The 22,987-nt window shown below is 40.1% G+C and overlaps 1 protein-coding gene across 3 annotated transcripts in view; it reads right to left on the bottom strand.

Annotated features, from left to right (window-relative positions):
• LOC129709741 (dyslexia-associated protein KIAA0319-like protein) overlaps nt 1-22,987 on the bottom strand; it is a 71,455-nt gene that overhangs the window by 30,099 nt on the left and 18,369 nt on the right. For all 3 annotated transcript variants that reach the window (XM_055656294.1, XM_055656292.1, XM_055656293.1), the window contains exons 3-10: nt 21,087-21,811; nt 13,724-13,934; nt 12,411-12,509; nt 11,530-11,621; nt 10,147-10,234; nt 7,724-7,816; nt 5,221-5,353; nt 2,629-2,857 (exon numbers count right to left, since the gene is read on the bottom strand). In XM_055656294.1, the coding sequence (XP_055512269.1) occupies nt 2,629-2,857; nt 5,221-5,353; nt 7,724-7,816; nt 10,147-10,234; nt 11,530-11,621; nt 12,411-12,509; nt 13,724-13,934; nt 21,087-21,811 (1,670 nt within the window). The remainder of the gene's footprint in view (nt 1-2,628; nt 2,858-5,220; nt 5,354-7,723; nt 7,817-10,146; nt 10,235-11,529; nt 11,622-12,410; nt 12,510-13,723; nt 13,935-21,086; nt 21,812-22,987) is intronic.

Genomic DNA, 22,987 nt, shown 5'->3' with positions numbered 1-22,987 from the left:
CTGACTGGAGGCTCAGGTTGAAAATGATCTGGAGCGGCTCCGCCAGCTGAGCCGCACAGTCTTTTAGTAGCCTGGGACATACACCATCAGGGCCAGCTGCTTTACCAGGGCGCAACCTCCTCAGCTCAGCTCTCACCTCGTCCGCCGTGAAGAACAGTTGAGGAGATGCCGGCATAGGAGGTGCTGCAGCTGTGGTGTTGGGGGGGCTGCCTCGTGGAGGTGATGGTGGGGGAGAGGCTGCACCTGTAGAGGTGGGAGGGGTACCAGATCAAACCTGTTATAGAACAGGTTAAACTCATTGGCCTTGTCCATGTCTCCTGATGGCTGGCTTCCCTTCTCCTTGAAGCCAGTGATGGTCTTCATTCCTCTCCACACCTCTTTGATGTTGTTGTACTGTAGTTTCTTCTCCAGCTTCCTTTTATAGTTCCCTTTTGCCTGCTTCAAACTCCTTTTCAAGTGGTGCTGTATCCTCTTGATTTTTACCCGATCACCAGCCTTGAAAGCCTCCTTTTTCTCGTTTAGGAGGCTCTTGATGTTGCTTGTAATCCAAGGTTTGTTATTGGGAAAGCAACAAACAGTTCTTACCGGCACAACAACATCCCTACAGAAGTTGATGTAGTCCGTTATGCATCCAGCCATGTTGGCGGCGCGACTCACCCGTTGCAGCGGCCCCTACAGCCTGTCTGTCTTTTTTTTATTTTTTGTCTAGTTAAATGTAGTGTTGGTGTGGATTAAAATGGGGATTACGGAAATGTCGGAGACCCTATACTTAGAAAGAATTAGACTTGTCTTAATGGCCAAACAAGATCTTTTCGATAAAATCTGGGCTCCATTCATTAACTATCTGAAGGGATAGATTGGCACAGCACGAGGACCCAACTGAAACTTGAACTCAGGATCAGATGAAAAGCTATACTTTATAATCTACGAACCTATTTCCATTGACGTATTACAGGTAATCCATTCCACCTCCTTTGTTTTTCTGTTTTTTTTTATTTTTTTTTTTTAATTTGTAACTTTCTACCCTCTCTTTCTCTCTTTTTCTATATTCCAGCGCCCGCCGGGGGCTCCAACTTCGAGACTTTTAGAGCGGGAGCAGGGCCGTACATCGCCCCGCGCGGCCTAAAATGGCCGTGGGACTTATCATCGCCCGCTTGGGGCTTGGACATCGGGTGAGACATAGAGAACAGGGGAGAGAAAAGACTTTGCCTTCCATCACAGTGGGTTCACTGTGATGGATGTTTGTGTGAATTTAATTGTGTGTATGTCTAGGAATTGTCTTTGTTTGTATGGCTGTGGAAACAGAATTTCATTTGAGCCTCACTGAGGCTCAAATGACAATAAAATAATTGTTGTAATTGTTGTTATTGTTGTTGTCAATGTCCATACAGCTGTTTGATTCCTGTGACTCCATCAGTATGTCCCAGTCTGTGCATTGAAAGCAGTCCCTCAGTGATTCATTGGCCTCTGGTGTCCACTTTCTGAAAGACCGGGTGGTTGTAGGCTGTCTCAGTACACAGGGTTTGTAAGAAGGCCTTTGATAAACCAGGTTGTGATCTGATTTGCCAAGCGGTGGAAAGGCTAAGACACTATAGGCCTCCTTGACATTGACATAGCACAAGTCCAGTGTTTTATTGTGCCTTGTGGGACAGTCAACATACTGTGAGAAGCCTGACAAGTGGGGGCTGATGTTCACATGATTGAAGTCCCCTGATAAGGCAATGAGTACATCCGGGTGTTGGGTCTGTAATCTCGCGACAGTCTCTTGGATGACGTCACATGCGACTACAGGCTCCGCTCGAGGAGGAATGGAAACAATAATGGCGACGATGTGGGAGAACTCCCTCGGTACATAATAAGGTCTCAGTCCAACCGCCAGGAGCTCAAAATCCCGACAACAGATCTTATCTTTCACAGTTATGTGACCTGGATTACACCATCTATTGTTCACAAGCAGAGCAAGTCCCCCACCTTTGATCTTCCCACTCGCCTTCGGGTCTCTATCTGCTCGTACCGTAGTGAAGCCGGGGAGATCCACACAGGAATCCGGGATGATGTCCATCAGCCACGTCTCGGTAAAACACACGAGACTGCACTCACGGTAGACCCGTTGGTTCTTCATAAGGGCCTCCAACTCCTCACACTTGTTAGGGAATGAGTTGACGCTCCCCATAAGGATCGATGGCAGAAACGGCTTGTATCTCCACCTCCAGGCCCTTAGCCTGGCCCTTAGCCTGGCACCTGCATGGCAACGGCTTCTTCAGCTCAGACGGAATATGGTGTTTTATTCCGTAAGCTGTCCGTCGCCACATAAGGAGTTCATCCCTCCTATACGCGACTCTACACATGCTAAACAAAACACACTAAACCGCTAAAACACTAAACAAAACTCGGAGCTACAAGGACTTGCTGCCTCTCAGTTCGGCGCATGGCACCCTTGGCAACTTGGGCAGTTGTGGCCCATTGACAGCAATACCAACTTAAAACTTCTTTTCTGTCACCTCGCTGACTCAAGGCAAGCCTCATGAAATTGATTTAACTTCATTTTGAACTGAAGTCAATTACATTCTCTGAACACATTGTTGCAATTGAATGAGATTAAACAGAATATTGTTGAAATGTTCCTACCTGCATTTCAACTACCTTGCTCTTGCTTTTTGGACTTAGGGACCACTCATAGCTAATAATTCCATGGTCATCTGTGCTTTGATTGCCATAAAGCATGATGGAATTCTTGGGTAGCGTAAGGACTTGATTTGCTCCAGCGTTAGCTATAGGCGGATAATCCACTGCTTTATGCACCATTACATATGCTGTTGCTGAGTTGGTGGCTTCATCAGAATCCACAACTGTTAAGCTGAAAAAAAAAAAGAAAATAAATTACACCAATCTTCCAAACACACTGGACTGCACTACTGGACTACATTAGCAATATCCACTGATGACTAACATGGCAATATTAGCCCAACAAGTGCTCCAAATATTGTTCAAGGGAACAGAAATTCTTTATAAATAAAAGCCTTATAAATGTTAAAATAAAATTGGTCAGAGAATGTGACTGCAGTGTTTAGAGAGCGGAGGAGATTCACCAAGGTGTCACCTGGGTTCGTTTTTTTCAGTTATCAGAGACTGCTTCGGCTTGAGAACGTAGTGGAGAAGTGTGAGAGGCATATGGTTTAAGTTCATAAGTGATAGGAGCAGAATTAGGCCATTCAGCCCATCAAGTCTTCTCCGCCATTCAATTATGGCTGATCCACCTTTCCCTCTCAAACCCATTCTCCTGCTTTCTCCCCGTAACCCCTGATACCCGTACTAATCAAGAATCTATCCAGCTCTGCCTTAAAAATACCCATGGACGGCCTCCACATCCTTCTGTGGCAACGTATTACACTAATTCACCACCCTCTGACTAAAGACATTCCTCCTTATCTCGTTCCTAAAGGAACGTCCCTTTATTCTGAAGCTATGACCTAGACTCCCCCATAAGTGGAAACATCCTCTCCACATTCAGTTAAATTTAATTGAACAAAAATAGTAAAATGATTGTAAAATAATTGAAAACTACTTTATCTTCCCCTTTGCTTCCAAATGCAAAGCTCTGCATTTACTAAAGAAATCGGTGAACCAGAATCTAAGTCAGTGTAACATTGGTGGCAATTCTCTGGCAAGATGCCACCCCATGTCAGCAAGATTAGGTCCCATCAACAGTAAAGGACACCGACTCCTAAATCTATCTGCAAGTGCAGGACTAACCACTGGTGGATCTCTTTGTATCCACAGGAATCACCCAATGAGATTTGTCCTTGAAATATAATTGACTGAACAATAGACAATAGGTGCAGGAGCAGGCCATTCGGCCCTTCGAGCCAGCACTGCCATTCAATGTGATCATGGCTGATCATCCCCAATCAGTACCCGTTCCTCCCTTCTCCCCATACCCCCTGACTCCGCTATTTTTAAGAGGCCTATCTAGAGCTCCAACTTGAACGCGTCCATCGCCCTGTGAGGCAGATAATTCCACAGACAGGAAAACAAGATAACAAATTGAAGTTTCATGCAGACATAAGTAATTGCAGATGCTGGTTTACAAAAAAGGACAACAGTGCTAGAGTAACTCAGCGGGTCAGGCAGTATCTCTGAACATGGATAGGTGAAGTTTCAGGTCAAGGCCATTCAAGACTGATGAATCTCATCAAGGTGAAGAAGTGCCCCGACCCAAAATGTCACTTATCCATGTTCTCCAGAGCTAATGCCTGACCCACTAAGTTACACTGGCACTTTGTGTCTTAAGTTGAACTTTCTATGTGTCATGTGCACTAAATGCAAATCACTAGGGGGCAGTCTAATGTTCTAGTTAAGATTTTTTGCAGTAATAGAAATAAATTAAGTCTGAATTTGTATTTAATTTAATGTTACCATTACAATTTACCACATTCCTCCTCCAACAGTAGACACTTCTATTTCTGTTTGATCCATATTAACAAAAGATATCTTGGTCTATTAATGAATTTGCCTCAATGTTTTGTGGAAATAATGATCCATTGCTTTGTTCCAATTATTGAATTCATTAAGAGTACCCAGTGAATGCTCAAGCTTGGAATATCTTCATAAGAGTGAAGATATTCTATTCTATTTGCATCTTGGATTTCCCAACGAGGACAAGATTAACAAGCAAGATAGGATTTTAGATAATTCGGTGTTCACTAATCATTGGCATCCTTCGATGAGAAAAACCTGCGCCTGAAATATATTTTCTTGGATAAGTAAGTTGGGAATACAGTTTCAGTTAACTGTACAGTTACAGAATCAAGCAATTCTGCAAAGGGAGGAAAACTAGCTACAGTGTAAACCATTTGCAGCGTTAACTGTTAAACTACAACCTGAAGTTAAATGAAAGGGAGCATCATACTACTTACTAACAAAAGTGCAGAAAGGAGAGATTTATATTTAATACTTTTCTGCAATATATTCAAAGGGAAAGAAATTTGAAGTTATTTCCCAGGAACATATCCCGTCAATGTACTATGCACAGTACGTTTTCACACTGATTTGGAGCATCCAAAAATTCAATAACAGAATAGCAACTCCTGCTTTTTGGATGCTGGCATCCATTTCTAGGGATGTTAATGCAACCCACAGACTACAGTTGGGAAAACAAATTGATTTAATTCATTTTTAACATGAAGTCTTATGCGTACTTAAACTTTTGCACTTTGGTACCTGAATGTATAATTTCCTGGGACCAAGTTAGTCAGCTTCAGTATCTGTGTATCTGCTGACACCTTCTCCTCTCGCAATGGACCCTTCACCTCCTCCCATTGGTAGCTTACGATTTTATCGTCATCTGTGCTCTCTGCAAATAGAAAAACATAAATTTCCAATTCAGTTGATGAATGTATTATGACAAGACTAATTAATTTTACTTCGGAGTCACGTGAGTGACTACGTGAAGAAGGGCCGTCTGTCTCCGCGCGCGTCATTACGTCTGAACGCAACGCGCGACGGACTGGCAGAGGCACTGCGTCCTCCCAGGCCGTTAGGATGGGCAGGTAAGGAAAGTTGAATCACTTATCTGCGTTCTTTCGGGCTTGAAACTTTTGTAGTTTCAGGGCCCAGATGTCGAGGATACGGGGAAGTCGGCTGCCGAAGACCGCAGCATTTCCCAGTAGCGGGCAACGGTGTTTCCCGACATTTAGCGCCGGCAGCTGAACCGGCAGGAGACTTGTTGCAGGAGGAGAGCTCCGTTGGTGGTCCTGCAGTACGGGAAAATCCACCCGCAAGTCAAACAACCCGTTGAGTCAGAAAAGTCCGGGGAGGGAAAGGGATACCCTCCCTCAACGGAGAGCGTCTGAGGACGACTCTCCCACATAGGAGCAACTTTTTGGAGAAGTTGCTCCAACAATGACCTGCTCCAAGGAGAGAGCTGTGTCAGCCCGGGCCTACATCGGCAGGCAGTACCGGGAGCCTCGCATAATGGGGCAACCCAATGTCTTCCCCATTGGAGGGGGAAGTACATATGGAAGAAACCACTCTGAATCAGAGTACAAAAGCATGGGGGGGGGGGTGGGGGGGGGGGGGGGGGGGGGGGGGGGGGGGGGGGGGGGGGGGGGGACCTTCCCCAAGCAGAAGCAAGGAGTAAGTAAGTTTCTTTTACTTATATAGCACTGTTTAAGTTAACTTGCACCAAAGAGCTTTACATAAAATAAATAATAAGCACAAAAGAAAAGAAATACTTCTGCAATCATCCAGGTTCCACTGGGTGCTTCCCTGGATAGAGATCTAGAAAATGTCTCCTGCTCTGAGGAGAGGAGCATTCACGGTCAGTTTCAGTCTGACCCTAAACAAGAATCTCATTTAGGCCCGCTGGAGGGGCCATGTCAGCGCAGGTATCCTCAGGGGCTTGCGGCAGCACCTGTTTTCAGGGCTACCTACAAATCTCACTCTCAATGGAGGGGAGTGTGAGTGATCAGTAGGTAACTGATCTCGAATTACAATACTATATTATACCATTTATTTGTCATTTGAACCTCACATAACGTTCAAACAAAATTTGGTTTCGAGATCAGTAGGTAACTGATCTCGAATTAAAGTATGAACATACTGAAGCACATGCATATGGCCTCAAGAGACAGCAATTGGCAGAATATCCGCACAAATGCCGGCAAGTTTGTGATCATCATAGAGTCAGAGATGTACATCACAGAAGCAGTCCCTTTGCTACTACTTGTCCAAGCTGACCATGATGCTTGTCTACACTAATCCCATTTGCCTGCATATACCTACATCTTTCTACCCAAGTGCCTTTTCAAATGCCTTTTATATATTGTAATTATTTCTGCCTCCACCACCATGTGGGATATAGTTCCATAGAACCACCACTCTATGTTAAAAACATGTCCCTTAGAGCCGTTTTAAATTTCCCGCCTCTTATCTTAAAACTATGGCCTCCGGTTTTAAATCTTGTTTTAAATCCATTACTATGAGAAAAAGTCTGGTTATCTATCTTGCTAGTGCTACTCATAATCTTATAAACCCCAACAGTCCAATGGACCCAGTCCATCCATAGATCCTTGTAACTAAAGCCCCACCCCCCCCCCCACCCCCCATTCCAGGCTGCATCCTGGTGGTTCTCTTCTGCGTTCTTTCTCATGCTAGCACATCCTTCACGTAGTGTGGTGAACAAAACTGTGCAATCTAAACAACATTTTGTACAAATGCCACGTGACATTGCCTCAACCATGAAGGAAAGCATGCCAAATGCTTCTTCACCACCTTATCCACCTGCAACACCATTTTCAGGGAACTTTGGACTTGCACCTCAAGATCTCTCTGTATATCAACACTCCCAAGGACCCCACCATTTGCTACATATGCCCTGCTGGTTTTTGACATCCCAAAATATAATACCTCACATTTGTCTGGCTTAAAATTCCACCTGTTCGCTAGTTAACAATTTATAGTATTTAGGTAAAGCCAGTCTAATATGTAGCTTAATCTAAATATCTCAATTTTTAACCTAACTCATTGTAAAACTGTACATATCCTCTTTTGTATTCATCTCAACAAACAGACACCAGGATTTAGAGAGAAGATTCAAAAAGTGTTCACAATCTTAAAAAAAAAAAATCACATTTTAATTTACGCAAAGTAAACATACTAATAGTATTTTAATCATAGCCTAATAGCAGATCTGTGTTACACTGCAGTAAATCTACGAACTTACGGCTTCCATCAATAAAAGTAGACGTTGTTGGCAGTGAGATCTCTTGCAGTTTTGGAGACACGACAGCCACTGGGGGCTGATTTACACGAGGTGCTGCAAAATAAACCATTCATAGTTAAATGAAAGCAATATTAAAAGTAGTAAATATGGCAAAAATGCACCTACTAAAATGTGGCTTTGCTGCAAACAAAAGCGATACTAACAATTAGCTAGGACTATGCAGCAACAAATCCAGCTTCATCAAATAGCCTTTCTATAATTAGAAAACAATTCATTTGCTTGAAACATACGGGTAAAGAACAACCGTTTCAATATTCTAAATGCAAATAGTTTTTGGCTAGGGCTATTCAAATGACTGCAACTGAATATCCTGCTGCCAGCTGAATCAGATTCAGGAGGCAATTGCCAAAAGTTCCAATTGAGACTATCAGGATTTCACCTCAATTGCAAATGTCTGGAACCCGCAGGTCAATCTTTGCCCACTTTGGTTCAACATTGGACTCCACAAAAATGCCCCATAGAAACGTAAACCAGCTCACTGGTCATTATTGTATCAGAACAGTCCCTTGCTTTTCACCAAGTGACCAATTGGGTATGTTGTCTGTTTTTGTTTGTAAAATAATCACTGCTGTCCATCATAAGCTACTATGTTGGATTACAGAAGGAAACCAAAAAAACTGCCATCATTGCCTTATGCGCAAGTACAATTCCCACAAGGATATGAAATCAGTTCTCCGAACCTGCCTAGTCAGCCCAGGCTCATTTGAATTAAGAGATGACTGTGAGTGAAAAGATAATTAATATACTTCTTAAGTCAGTAAAGAGTTCAAATGTTTTAATTTTATATTTGTTATTAATTGATTTTAGTTTTTAAAATAGTTTTTGAAAATCTCGGAATGACAATAGCGTCACAGGTGTAATTAGGAGATTATGGGGAATTTGCTGCCAGCACTGTGCTACTTATTCCCATTTCCAATTCTCAAAGGACAAGCATGAACTTAAACTTTGCCAAGCCCCACCCAACACCAAATTGCTGACAAATGGCATCCTGATCCTAAATGACAGGGCCCTGTGCAGTTGGCGAAAATGTTATGACTTAATACTGTCAATGGGGTGGACGGTCCACTGTGGACCAGAATTAAAAAAAAACATGTAAAGCCTAGGGTGAAAAGGAGTCATCATCAGACTTTGCAGCCAATCCAAGTTGCCAAGGACATTGAATGTTTCTTAATGTCACTAAAATTTAGAAACTTCCAAAGCCAACTAAAAAGTGATTTAAGAATATTTTAAAACGTGTGATAAGAATGGAAATTAAATTATTAAAATAATAAAGCCAACTCAATGCAAAATTGTAAATTATCATATACTTGTCATTCTCCCTGATACCAAGAAATCTATTTAAATGAATAACCTTGCAGTTTTATGTCAAATCTAACTAGTTCAATGGGTACATTTCTGGGGAGCTGCAAAAGTTTGTGCCAGAAAATAACTATATTTTCACAAGAGCTCAGCCAGTCATTTCAAGACTTCTAGACAAAGTGTATATACAGATCCAAAACATATTGATACTGCCAGTATTTTTACATGAATTCTGGACTGTTATGTCCACACCATTCCACATTATGAAGTTCAACATCCATTTACAATGACGGCTATAGTTTAAGCCTGTTCTAGTGTGACTAGAAGTAGGTGGAAACAATGCATTGTGAGATAGATTTTAGTATAAAACATTACATTTGCATATATGGTTTCCATTATAAATAGAGTCACAGGAATTTATAATGGAAAATGTTGACTGTTGGTACTGTAGTTTTAATGTCTTATTAATATTAATTCCAGTATAAAAAGAACACAATGTGGATTGCATTTCATCTTTGTGACCTATTTTAATTATTCCTTCCACTTTAAATGATATTTCTTCAGAGGATTACATCTGGTTTTGAATTTTACATGCAATGTATTTGCAAAATTAACTAATATTAAATATAATAAATTTATTCCTCTCTACAAAGCACATTTTTGAAAATATTAAAGAATTTTAATAACATGCTGCACAAACTATTGATATTAAATACATTAATTTACAAAGTTAACTCACCTATTTCAACTTTAAACCTATTTTCTTTTCACAGATATTGAGTATTCAAGTGTTTCTACTTTTATTTCCCATTTCCAGCAGTTAAAATATTTTGCTTTTATATTCATTCACTCACCCAAATAATTTAGGGTTATTTTAATTTGCTTCCTTTTCTATTACACTTTTAGTTTCTAAACCATAGACACTGCTCTTTAAAGTATTTGAACCTTAATCAGAACAATTGACCACACTGAGCCAATTGATTTGTTGTTACATGATAATTTTTGAGAGTTTTAATCATATCCTGAGCTGCTACACTTAAGATTATAAAATCACGAATACTAACCTGGTTTAACAGTCACATTCACTGAGCCTTCTCCATATGCATTGTCTCCTTGAACTATTAGCTTGAACATGTAGAAACCAGCTGAAAGCTGAAAAATTGAAGTACCAAAACACTGTTTAGTTCAATGTGCAATGCACTGGATAAGCACTACACGAGTGCCAAGTCTGCTTATATTAATCAAATCGATCAGTAGTAATTTTCCAAACTTCCCTAGAATCTATAATAGTCCGAGTAGAATGAAGCAAACACAATAGCAAAATCAACTAACATTATAAATTTAACAAATGCATTAAATTCCTCTGTACAAAGCACATTTTTGAAAATATTCCAGGATTTTTGTAACAAAATGTACACTATTGATATTAAATACTTTAATTTACAATATGAACTCAACTATTTCAACCTGAAAGGGGAGTGACAGCAAACTCACTTAGCCTGATATCATCTATCAGGAAAAGACTGAAATCCATTAAGAGCAAGATAACAGAACGCTTAGAAAATCTACATGACTGGGCAGTTAAAGGAAATTATGTTTGCCAAACCTGATGAGTTTTTTTTTAATATAAAAAAAGTAAATAGGAGTTTAGTTAATGGTGTAGAACGTACAGATTTTCACAATAATAAGATATCCCGGGAAGGATAATTACAAGCAAATTACAGGAAGGAGGATAATATGCTAGTATGGAAAGAGGATTGATTAAATATTAGAATACAAAGAGCAGGAATCAATGGGTCAGTATGAAGTTGCCATTCTAGTGGCCCAAATTAAAAGAGAATAAAACAAATCCAAATATATTGATGATACAAAGCTGGGTGGGACAGTGAGATTCAAGAGGGATTAATGCATCTGAAAAGGGACATTATAGGCCAGGTGAGTCAGCAAAAAGTCAGCATAAAGGAGTGAAGTACTGGAAATGTTGATGTCGAGAATAAATGGATTGGATTATCCTGTTTTTTTTATGAATACACTATACCTAGCTAATTTTAAAATGTCAGGGAGATACCAGTGTTGTTGCTACAGTGGACATGGTTAAAGATAAGGTTATTTCCAGAGTGGAAATCTTCAGAAATACAGCTGGTATCTTGTCTGACCCAATGTCTTTCCTATAATTGATTTTCTCAGCCTCTTCTTTATGTCAGATAAACCGAGTCAGATTAGCGAAAGGCTGGCTTCTATGAGGCAAGGTTCTCAGAAAATTAGTTCATCATTTAGCACTTGCATTGGACACGGATGCAAATCTTCAGCATGGTTATTGCACTTGCCTGTTGGGCCCTGCTAGCAATGAGGCAATGGATTTTCTATGGCTGTTTCCTTCTGATAACTGTCCAATTCTCCACCACTTTTTGGATTATCTTTGTCATTAATTATTTTTTTATACTTACTTTGGAGAGTTTCAGTGTACTCAATTGTTGACCCTCCATTTCTCCCATATAGTCATGTGGGTGAATAATTAGTTGCCAATCATATTTATAGCCTGGAATTAAAAATAAAGAATTATAACCAGGTCGCATGTTAAAAATCAGGTCCTGATGTGACAATATATAAAATCAAATAAGAAAACATTTGAATAGTTAAAGGATGTCTCAGCCAATTTTACTGAGAAGATTATGTAAACTAACAAACTGAGGCATAGGAGTTGTGATGCCTTAGATTACATACAAATTACTTAAGAGGCAGCTTTAAAGTGCATTAAGACAATTCCTCAAGACCGGACCAAGTACATCCTCAGACCGTGTGTGTGGGGGGTGGGGGGGGGGTGGTAAGGGAGGAAATTGCAAAGGCCCCTGCAGAGATATTTGAATTATCTTTAGCTGCGGGTGAAGTTCTGGAAGACTGGCTAATGTTGTATCATTATTTAACAAGAGCAGCAAGCACAAGTCAGGAAACTACAGGCCGGCGAAGTAGATTCTTAGGGACATAATCTACTAGCATTTTGATAGGCATGAGCTGATCAGAGATAGTCAGTATGTGTGCCTGGGCCTTATATATCAGAAAAGTTTTTTTTTTTTTTTTTTTAATATAAAAGGTCACAAAGGATTGATGAGAGCAGTGAGCAGGACTGTAGCCAATGTCTTTGAAAAGTTCTGCATGTTAGGCTAGTCTGGAATGTTAGATTGCATGGAATTCATGGTGAGCTAGCCATGTGTATTGTCTGAAAACTAAAGAGCTGAAGAAATGAATGAATTCAATATGAATAAACAGCCAAGATGATTCAATAAGTTCATTCATTCCCTCACGAGTAAATAGAGATCGAATCACTTACCTTCTGTGGAAGGGGGTAACACAAAGGCATTCAGATCAACCTTATCCGTTGGCAGAGTTATCTCCACTCTGTCCCCAGCAGAAACAATCAGTTCCTTCACTGTTAACAACATATCAATGTTTTAATATCAGAATAATTGTTTTCATTCTTTCCAAACCAATTTTGTGATTCTATAAGCTTCTAATACTCAGTTCTTCATTCCACAATCGCTTAAAATCTACTTAATTGTGAACTGTTGAAATTGTTGTTCACAAAGGTTGCTTTTGACTTGCAAGTGTGTTCAAAAGTCATTATGCACCGAGAACAGAACGATGAAATATTTACAGCTTAACAGACCCATTAATGTAATATCACAACAAATAAATATACAATCATTAATACGATAAATTATCAATCATACTACGTAATCCACAATAGAAGACTGCTAAAATAGCGTTGTGTTTAAGTTTGTATGTACAGTACTCGCTTCTCAATCATAACAGCAAAATGAGAGCTGAGCTGGTTATGTTAATACTCATTTTCAGAATGATCAGGATGGATGGTTTTATTTTTGTCTAAACTTATGATGGATTAAATCCAAAATTATATGAAAGGGCATTTAACGCCAACATCTGGGGAACTTTCTTTTTCTCCCCCAAATTTATGACTTAATTAACTGTTTTCTCACTCAAGTCAACATTTATTCCAAAGATAGACAAAAGTGCTGGAGAAACCCAGCGGGTGCAGCTAAATCTATGGAGCGAAGGAAATAGGCAACCTTTCAGGCCGAAACCCTTCTTCAGACTACATGAGCACAGAAATCTTTGCTGGCATATGCTAGTGCATACTGAGGATGCACAGTAGTCTCATCATTCCAAATTGCACATGAGATATAAACTGAGGCCCTATCTGTTTTCTCAGGTAAATGTAAAATAAACCATGTCATTATGATCATGGCAGCTATTCTAAACAGGTTATTCTAGATAATATTTCTCTCTCAACCATTCTCAAAGAGATTAGTGGGCAATAGCACTTATTAGGCAGTGACACTTCCCGCATTAGTGATCTAATTTGCAGTGCATTGTAATGCACGTATGGCATCCCGAGGTGGAGATGAGAACTTTTCCCTTATTAATGCAATCACATGCATGAGCTAAGAAAAGTGTAAGTTGTGAATAGCAAACTTGATTTGAAAGGTTTTAATTCAAATCTCCCATGGAAAACATTTCTGAGGTTACTCTTCAATTATCAATCACTATCAAGAGAATTAAATGGAGGTGAACAAAGAAATAAATTGCTGCAGTGGATACGCAAAGTCAGTATTTTCAGCTCACCTGCAGTGGCATCTGTGACACTGGGTGGACGAGTTGTAGGCTGAATTACAGCAGTGGTGTTCAGGAGTGGGGGTGCAGCCGTGACTACTGACAATGTTCCATTTATGCTGTCATTCGTTGCGTTCATTTGGTTGGATGATGGAGTGGTCAATTTGGAATCTTGAGGAATGACCAAAGAGGCAGCATTTGGCAAAGGGTTTTCTTTACCAACCTAAGTAAAGCCGTAAGAAAATCAAAGGTTAATTAAACAGAATTGAAACATTTTCCTTGGAGTTTTAATGGAAACATTTAATAAACAAGGAAGACAACCAGGTCTAGAAAACGTTTAAACAACAGTGTAGGAACGTTATGCCACTGTATTAATGCTGAAATATAAAAATACAATGCATTTTTCATATATCATCAAAGCATCATTCCATACTAATGAGCTATGCCATTTTTAAATGTTCAATCTGAAACAGCCAGCATGGTAGTTAATACTCATGATTATAACGGTTTTTATTTATATAACTGTTTTCATTTATGACACTTTTAACAAAATGGGCAATTAAATGAGTAAAACAGAAAATGAAAGATTCAGACTGCATTCAGAATAAATTTCCACCATGCAACAAGTGGTTTGAATGCACATGGAATCTTACTATAAGATAAGTCCACTCTTTCTGGAACAGGAGCCCGTTCTTGAAGAGTGTTTCAACACAAACTAAAGCTGTCCCTATGCAATGCATTCCTCCAACAACATCATTCAGCCGGATCAGACAAATTTAGGCACATGAGGAGATCATTCAACACAGTAGGTTGTCATGTTGAGTGTGTGGTACCACATGTTCACACCATCATGTTCAGTGTGTGGTACCACATCCCTCCTGTGAAATGCTAGGAACAACAAAATGCAATACCATAGATGAAGCCCAACTAGTGTTTTTTATTAAAACACCTGTGCTGTGTGTAACTCATCGCCGGAGAACATGTTTAGGTCATGTTTCAGGCCAGGATCATGTTCTCCAGAGATGCTGCTTGACCCGCTGAGTTACTTCAATACCTGGTGTCTGTTTTTGTAAACCAGCATCTGCCAGTTCGTTGGTTCTAATATTTTATATAGTTCCATCTTCAAGTTCTCATTTTCTATGGCTCAAGCTGATGCATAATAAATTTCAAATGCATAAAAATATAAACATCCACAAAACATGATGGCGACTTAATCACTACGGAATGAAAAGCCTGACTGAAGTATTTGAACAAATTGGATAATTGGAGAGATGAACCAAAACAAGAACCTGGATCACTTTTCACCTCCCAAAACCAGAGCTAAATAGGGTGACTGAAGTACCCAGGTTCCCAGCTTGGTGTAATCAGCTACTTTAACAAAGTACAATCATGGACCAAAACACTGTTATAATCTTTAACCACTATTTACAAGTGAAACTCACAGACTTAATGGGAGCTACATAAAAATGTAACACTCCGCTAGCCGAGTGCTTTTATTGGAAAACTATTTTGTTGCATGAAACAAATGGAGTTCATTAATATTATAAATATTTATAAATATTATAAATATGAAACTTAAAACAAAAATTAATTACTTGTTGCCATATTACGCTGAGTTTACTCAATATTTGTCATGGAAAAATGCAGTGTTGAAGGAAGAATGTTCTCTTGTCCTCATTGCTACCCTTTTCTGATCCTTGGGTCTTAACTGTTGCATTAATTTAAATCAGACTTGGATATTCAGAATCTTATCGCTTAGTTCTTTGTCCCGATATTATTCTGGAAGTGGCGGCGCTCGTGAACAGCTGCGGCTCGCCTGCAGTCCGTTTGTTTTTACTTTTTTGTGGTGTTTTTTCCGTCTTGTTTAGTTAAGTTTTTGGTTTTTAGGTTTGTGTTATGTGTGTGGGGGGGGGTTGAAACAGGGCTATCTGTCTCTCCCTTCGGGGGAATGCGACTTTCTTGTCGTATCCCCCTTCTCTGCCTCCGTCTGCACTGAGGCCTAATGGCGGAGCTGGCCTCGAGCTCGACCTCGGGGCTCCGGAGGCAGAGCCTGTCAGGACTCGCCCTGGGCTCACTCCCGTGAGGGCAGCCCGGCTTGGGGCTGGAACGGCGCTCCCGTGAGGGGCTGAGACGCTCCCGTGAGGGCGGCCCGGCTCGAGGGTAACGGCGCTCCCATGAAGGCGGCCCAGCTCGAGGGTAATGGCGCTCCCGTGAGGGCGGCATGGCTCGAGGGTAACGGCGCTCCCGTGAGGGCGGCCTGGCTCGAGGGTAACGGCGCTCCCGTGAGGGCAGCCCAGCTCGAGGGTAACGGCTCTCCCGTGAGGACGGCCTGGCGCGGGGCTGAGACGCTCCCGTGAGGGCGGCCTGGCTCGAGGGTGGAACGGCGCTCACGTGAGGGCGACCCGGCTCGGGGCTGGTACGGTGCTCCAGTGGCTGAGACGGCGTTCGGCCATAGGCCATTGGACGACATCGTCCACAGCTGCGTCCGCTGGACTGGAGGGCAGCAGTTTCGACCACCCCCGGGCCGCGGAGTTTGAACCGGCCCATTCGCGGAGCTCGGTGAGCCGCGGGACTGACTTGCCATTGGCCGGTGGGGTATCGCCTCAGCGCAGAGGGAGAAGAGGAGGGAAGAGACAGCAGCCCTAAGATTTTTGCCGCCATCACAGTGAGGAGGTGCTTGGTGGACTCACTGTGGTGGATGTTAATTTGTGTTTACTGTCTGTTCTGTTGTTTATTATTGTATGTATGGCTGCAGGTAACGACATTTCGTTCAGACCGTAAGGTCTGAATGACAAATAAAGGATCTAATTCTAATTCTAATATTACACAAGGATCCATTAAAGGAGCCACAGATCACAAGTAAAATGAATGCCCATTTTAGGCTTATACTCCATAAATCCAGATCACTAGATCAGGAATATGCTTAATACTGGTAATGAGCTAATAAGGTAACATGTTGCCGTTTCTCCGATCAGTGAAGAACCAAGAATTCGCATTTTTATCTTCCCCTTAAACAGTAAACACTTGCCCAACAAGTACAACTGGATACTAATTTATTTACAAAATTAAACTGAAACGAGTCGTAACGAGTTGAGCCCAAACTTGTCGGCATCAGCTTATTGCCACAGAAGACTGTGGAGATCAAGTCAGTGGATATTTTTAAGGCAGAGGTAGATATATTCTTGATTAGAACGGGTGTCATGGGTTCTGGGGAGAAGACAAGAGAATGGGGTTAAGAGGGAATAATAAATCAACCATGATTTGATGGCAGAGTAGACTTGAGGGGCCGAATGGCCTAATTCTGCTTCTATCACTTATGAACATGAACTATTGTCCGTTAGTGCTGCCCAAAGTCAGCCTATTGAACTTACATACTCTGGCTACAAAGGACCTGATGTGTTGGTGGAAGATGCCCAGGACTCCAGTAGCAGCTATGCTAAGGCTGGCCCATCAATGGCAACTTAAAAGATCTAATGTGAAATTGCCCAAAATGCTTTTAAATACTCTGACATTGAGAAACCTTTACAATTAAGATAATTAGGGCAATTTTAAATAATGAAAATTAGTGAAAGATTTAAATAGTTATAATTATTAAACTAATCTTTAATATTTAAGAGAAACTTAATTTTCTCAGTTTACCTCCTTTGAGCACACATCTTCTGCCTGGCCCATCTAGTTATCACACTATTCTCCACATTCATGTGAGGATTTCACTTCATATTCTGTTATTGCATTTAATCTGTTCCAATGATACCTCTCTCAAGACAGTGGTTATTTCATGTTTTCCTTCATCTTCAAAGGGAACTTCTACTTTATCAAAGTTGACAGCGCTATATTTGTCCCATTTTCCAATGATCTGCTCTCAACCCTCTCTTCTCAACCATAACAAGAATGGTGATCCTCTTCTCCTCACCTTCCATTTTTTCCTAAACTTAGGTGGCATTCGGTTTACTTATAGAGTGTTTAGTTTGACACGTTAAAATTAGCAGAAATGTTTTAGAAAATAATCGAGAAGGGCTCAGACACAAGTTTAAAGAGCAAATATGGCTTAACATTTGTAAAATATTAATGCTGAAAATCTGAAATAAAAATAGAAAATGAACAAATGCAAACTACTGAGACAGAAAATGAAAATGTAATCTTTCATCAGAACTCAGATCATTCACCTGAAATAAATTTTATTTCTCACACTTTCTGAATTTATGGATTTTGCTGGAAACATTTTATGAAGTTTGTCACCTAATGCAAAAGAATCAACATTTAACAATGCCCGATGTACATTCCATTAAGAAATAAATATAAAAAGAAAACACCATTCCAATTAATTTGATAAGTGACATTGCTTATGACTAAATTTAAAGAATAATTACACTGGCATAATTAAGAATATTCATTTTCAACATGTCACTTTTTAAATTAATGAATCATTGTATTTTAATTAGGTAGAGCACCCAGTAGATGCTTCCTCTTTTGAGTGATTAGCAGATTGCTTAACTGACCCAAATTACCCATTTCATTAGTCAAGTCGTCATTGTGGTTAGTCAAATGGAAAATCTATATCTTATCACATTAAGATATCAAGCATTTTTCACAGACACCAACTTATTTTTTTATATAAACAAGTCAAAGCTTTGATTCAACATATATTTTAGCTTTGGTCAATATGTGACAATCCTTCACTTTGAGTGCCACACCCTACATTAGTATTGTCCTTTCAAGACTGTAATTCAATCTTGGCTCCCATATCTGTAAGCCATTCCAGTCTTGCCTTAGGGCCAACTGAACACTCAATTGCATTACAGCCTTATAACCAGTTGGCAGGTACTTCTTAACCTGTCTAGTATAGTGTTCCCATCCATACCCCTATATCACATTTGACATTTCATAATGCATGGGGATTTCAAACCATCCCACCATGAGTCTGAAAATAATAACATAAAACCTACGCAGGAAACATTTCGAAATACATCAGCAAAATAGTTTCAAAATAAGATAAAACTTAATTTGATGCAAGGAGAACACATTTTCAGCAGTTGAGCAATTAAATGTCAGAATAATATTAACAGTGTTGTCTTAGCTCTAAGCTACAATATCAAATACTTGAATCACAATTTATCAATCCAGTCAAAGATGACCAGTGCATTAGCTATTTAGCAACAACAATAAAACATACTTTTAAGTCACTAAGCCAGTAAACTCAAGTTTCATGGATAATTGGAGTTTTAGTTTAGTTTTTTAGTTTAGAGATGGAAATGGGCCCTTCGGCCCAACGAGTCTGCACCGACCAGCAATCCCTGCACATTAACAATACCCTACTAGGGACAATTTTACATTCATACCAAGTCAATTAACCTACAAACCTACGTCTTTGGAGTGTGGGGGGAAACTGAAGATCTCGGAGAAAACCCACGCAGGTCACGGGGAGAATGTACAAACTCTGTACAGACAACACCCGTTATCAGGATCGAACCCAGGTATTTGGCGCTGTAAGGCAATAGCTCTACCGCTACGCCACCATGCCACACCCTGTAGTGTAGAACATGCCGAATAAAGATTCTGTTTTAATTTAATGCACCCTTTTACATACTTTATACCTGTCATTTGCACTTTTCGTCCACCATCCTTTAATCAGGTAAATTTAGGTGGCATGTGTCGCTAAACACACCACTTAGTTCAATCCTACTGTTATGCCCCTGTCCCACTTAGGAAACCTGAACGGAAACCTCTGGAGACTTTGCGCCCCACCCAAGATTTCCGTGCGGTTCCCGGAGGTTGCAGGTAGTTGCCGGAGGTTGCAGGTAGTGGAAGCCAGTAGGGAGACTGACAAAAACCTCCGGGAACCGCATGGAAACCTTGGGTGGGGCGCAAAGTCTCCAGAGGTTTCCTAAGTGGGACAGGAGCATTACTCTGCAACAATATCTTGGAATCTCCACAAATTAATGGTTAATCTCCTGAACACTGTTGCAAGAAAATGTGAAGTATGTACCATTCAATAATTGTGCATATTTAAAAATGCTTTGATCACTTTAGCTTTGGTTGGAAATGAGGTGCAAGGGAGAGACAGGGAGGAGCTTAATTGAGGTGGGTTCTTGGCACTCACGTCATATGTAGAATCACAGCTTGCAACCCAACAATCAAAAAGACACGACTATTATTTGTATGATCTTTAAAAGTATATTTAAAGTAGGGCAATGGCTGCATCAAAAATGCAGATACAGCAAATGTAAAATGATAACTGTTAATTGCTGGGGAGGTTTGGCTGCATCCGTGGATAAAGAAACTTCCTTATGCTCGTGTTGGACCTCATTATGATAGTATGAGACTACAGACTACAGGTCAGAATGGAAATAGGGTGAAGACATAAAGTGGCAGAGAACTGGAAATTCAGGGTCGCCACTGTGTACTGAGCACAGATGTTCTGCAAAATGATCATACAATCTGCTTTTGATTTTTCCAATGTTGCAGAGAAAACATCTTGAACTAAATGTAGTGGCATATCATCGTCTCCCACGTTAATTTTCTGTCCTTCTCCCATTCTATCCGATGGGTCTGTAGCTTCCCTGAAGCTTGGGGACGAGCACTTCATCTTCTGTCTGGGCAATTGCAGGCTTCTGCACATAATAATGGATTCTATAGCTTCAGGTAATTTGATTTTTCCATTTGTATCAGTCATCCATCTGTGATATCGGCTCAGCTTGTTTATTGTTCTCCACCTAGCCCACTCCACATTTTCTCCTCTTTCAGTTGAGGGCATGGCCTGCCTGCTACATCTTCCTGTTCTGCATTTCCTAACTCCAACACTCTTTTGTCCATGTTCTCCCACTCTAACTTATCACTCAAGCCCATTTAACTTTGTTTATAGTTGATCCCTGCAGTCTCCCTGCTGAGAATGTTATGCTTTTATTTTAGTTTCCTTATGGGACAATCTAGATGTTATTTTTTGCAAAATGCATAAACAATCACTAAACCAACAATTACTAATTTTGGCAAAATAAAATCTCTTAATCAAAAGGTTAAAGGTGGATATACTGACCAATATAATTCCAAAATATTACTTTGTATTCTCAGAAGGAAATCCTTCCCTCCACACTACTCGAACACTGCAATGGCTCACACAAACATTGTTCACAAAGTAACTTGTATAAAATGACATGTCGGTACGATGAATCACCCAAGCAGCACTTCAGGCTATTTCTTGGGCTAACACCAAGTGAAGATTTAAAAGTCATCAAAGCGTATTCAGTAATATGTAATGCCATCCATCATTTTTTAATATAGTTCAAAATGACAATTATAATCACACATCAAACTCTGCACATTTGTTTAATAGTGAAGCATTAGTTTAGGTGATTAGTTTAAAGCAATGAAGATTTACCTTTGGCTGCAGAGCCTGCATCGTTGTTAAATTTTGCTCATCTAAGATGGGAGCAGATCTTTCAGTATTTTGGTCATTCACAGTGTTATTATTTTCCTTGATGCTTTTTCTATGAGACTGTTCATCTTTTCCTGCATTTTGTTGTGATTTTGAATAGTGAGTGCTTTGCTGATCTACATTTTCAGATGTACGTAATTTCTTATTATCATCTCCGATGGGCTGTGTTGCTTGTGTTTGTTGCGAAGTAGAATCTTCAATTTTTGGAAGCTTTGCAAGACTATCAGAGGGTGCAGATGCCTCACGTCTGGTCCTGGTAAATGTGTTATTTTCCTTTGCGACCAAAGAATTTCCAAGTAATTGGCCTGTAACTGGAGTTCTGTTCATTCTGGTCAAATTAAGAATTTTAGCCTTGGCAAGAAAATTATATTTTATAATCCTGTGATTAGAACTCTGCGAATCCCCACAAGGCAGAAGTTTATCAATAAATATTAGGATAGAGTTGGAACTGTCTGTTTTGTTAAACTGGCAGTTTCCTCGTAATCTGCAGTCCAACAGGTAACACTTCCCTTCCAGTAGCCATGCCACATTACAATGGCATCTTCGACAGCAGGCTTCTCTGCAAGACTGAGAAGAGCTGGCTTCCACCACAAATACACTTCCCTGTCTGACTCGCGCAAGCATGCCTTTTTGATTCGCTACTGTCCAACAGTTCTCTGTACTTGCACCTACATTGGAGACAAATGCAGAAAGTGTTAATTCTTTTATACTTAGTTAGCTGCATCACTTTTGTTTCATTTTCTGATCAAAGTGAAACTCTTCCAAAAATTCCAAGCATTCATTTTTGAAACATGCGAGGGTTTATCTGCCAAACTTAACACTGAATTTAGTACAGCAAATTTAATATATCTGACAGAAGAGTTAGAGCACACTACATATGTTCCTGGCGTTTACCAAAGTGTAGATAATTATAAACAGGAGGTGGCCATTTGGAAAATTGATTTGTGCCAGTTAATGGTAGAGTAATCCCATTAGAGTTATTGCCCCGCTCTAAGTACACAGCCTTTGACATTATTTTCTTTGAAGCACTGATTCAATTTTGAAACATCACATTGATTCTATTTCCACCACTCTTACAGGCTGTGAAGTCTGGATTATAACTGTTCTATGTAAATAAAAACTTTTCTCTACATCCAGATTATGGAATCATTTACTCAAAGCTGCACATCTGCTTCTCCCCAAATTCCAACACTGGAATCATCCACCAATAGGATAAAATAGAGAGAACTATTTCTATGTATCTGATATATACATCACTATAATCCCCACAAGATCTGGACCCAAGACAGTAGGAATACAGTTGCACAATGCTTAAGGTACACAAAAATGCTGGAGAAACTCAGCGGGTGCAGCAGCATCTATGGAGCGAAGGAAATAGGCAACATTTCGGGCCAAAACCCTTCTTCAGACAATGCTTAAGTTATGCATAAGCAGACAGGGTTCTAAATCATTGATCCAGAGAAACACGTTTGAATGGGAGCTGGAGAATATGTAAAAAATATATAATAAAATCTGGAATTTATAAACATCCTGTCTCTAAAATGGTAACTATAAAAGTATCTGAATGCTGCAAAACTTACCTGGCTGCTAATGTCCTTCATCTTTATCTGGTTCTGATACATATTCTAACTGGATTTCCTCAGTTATAGCACAATCAAGAGTGGATAATGAGTTAGCTGAGGCACTCAGTTGACCCATAAGAGCTTGGCATTCCATTTTAAGATTTAACCATCATTCAGGTAAATAGTTAAAACCCTCTAAAGCAGCATCAGCAAAACCCCTGTAAGGATATTGATCCCCCTCCAACCCAGGTGCAATCTGACTTTTTACAGATTATTCCTGCC

This window comes from Leucoraja erinacea, chromosome 26 (genome assembly GCF_028641065.1).
Source record: "Leucoraja erinacea ecotype New England chromosome 26, Leri_hhj_1, whole genome shotgun sequence".
Classification (NCBI taxonomy): domain Eukaryota; kingdom Metazoa; phylum Chordata; class Chondrichthyes; order Rajiformes; family Rajidae; genus Leucoraja; species Leucoraja erinaceus.
The sequence above is the reverse complement of the archived record's forward strand: the minus strand, read 5'-3'. Positions and strand labels throughout refer to the sequence as shown.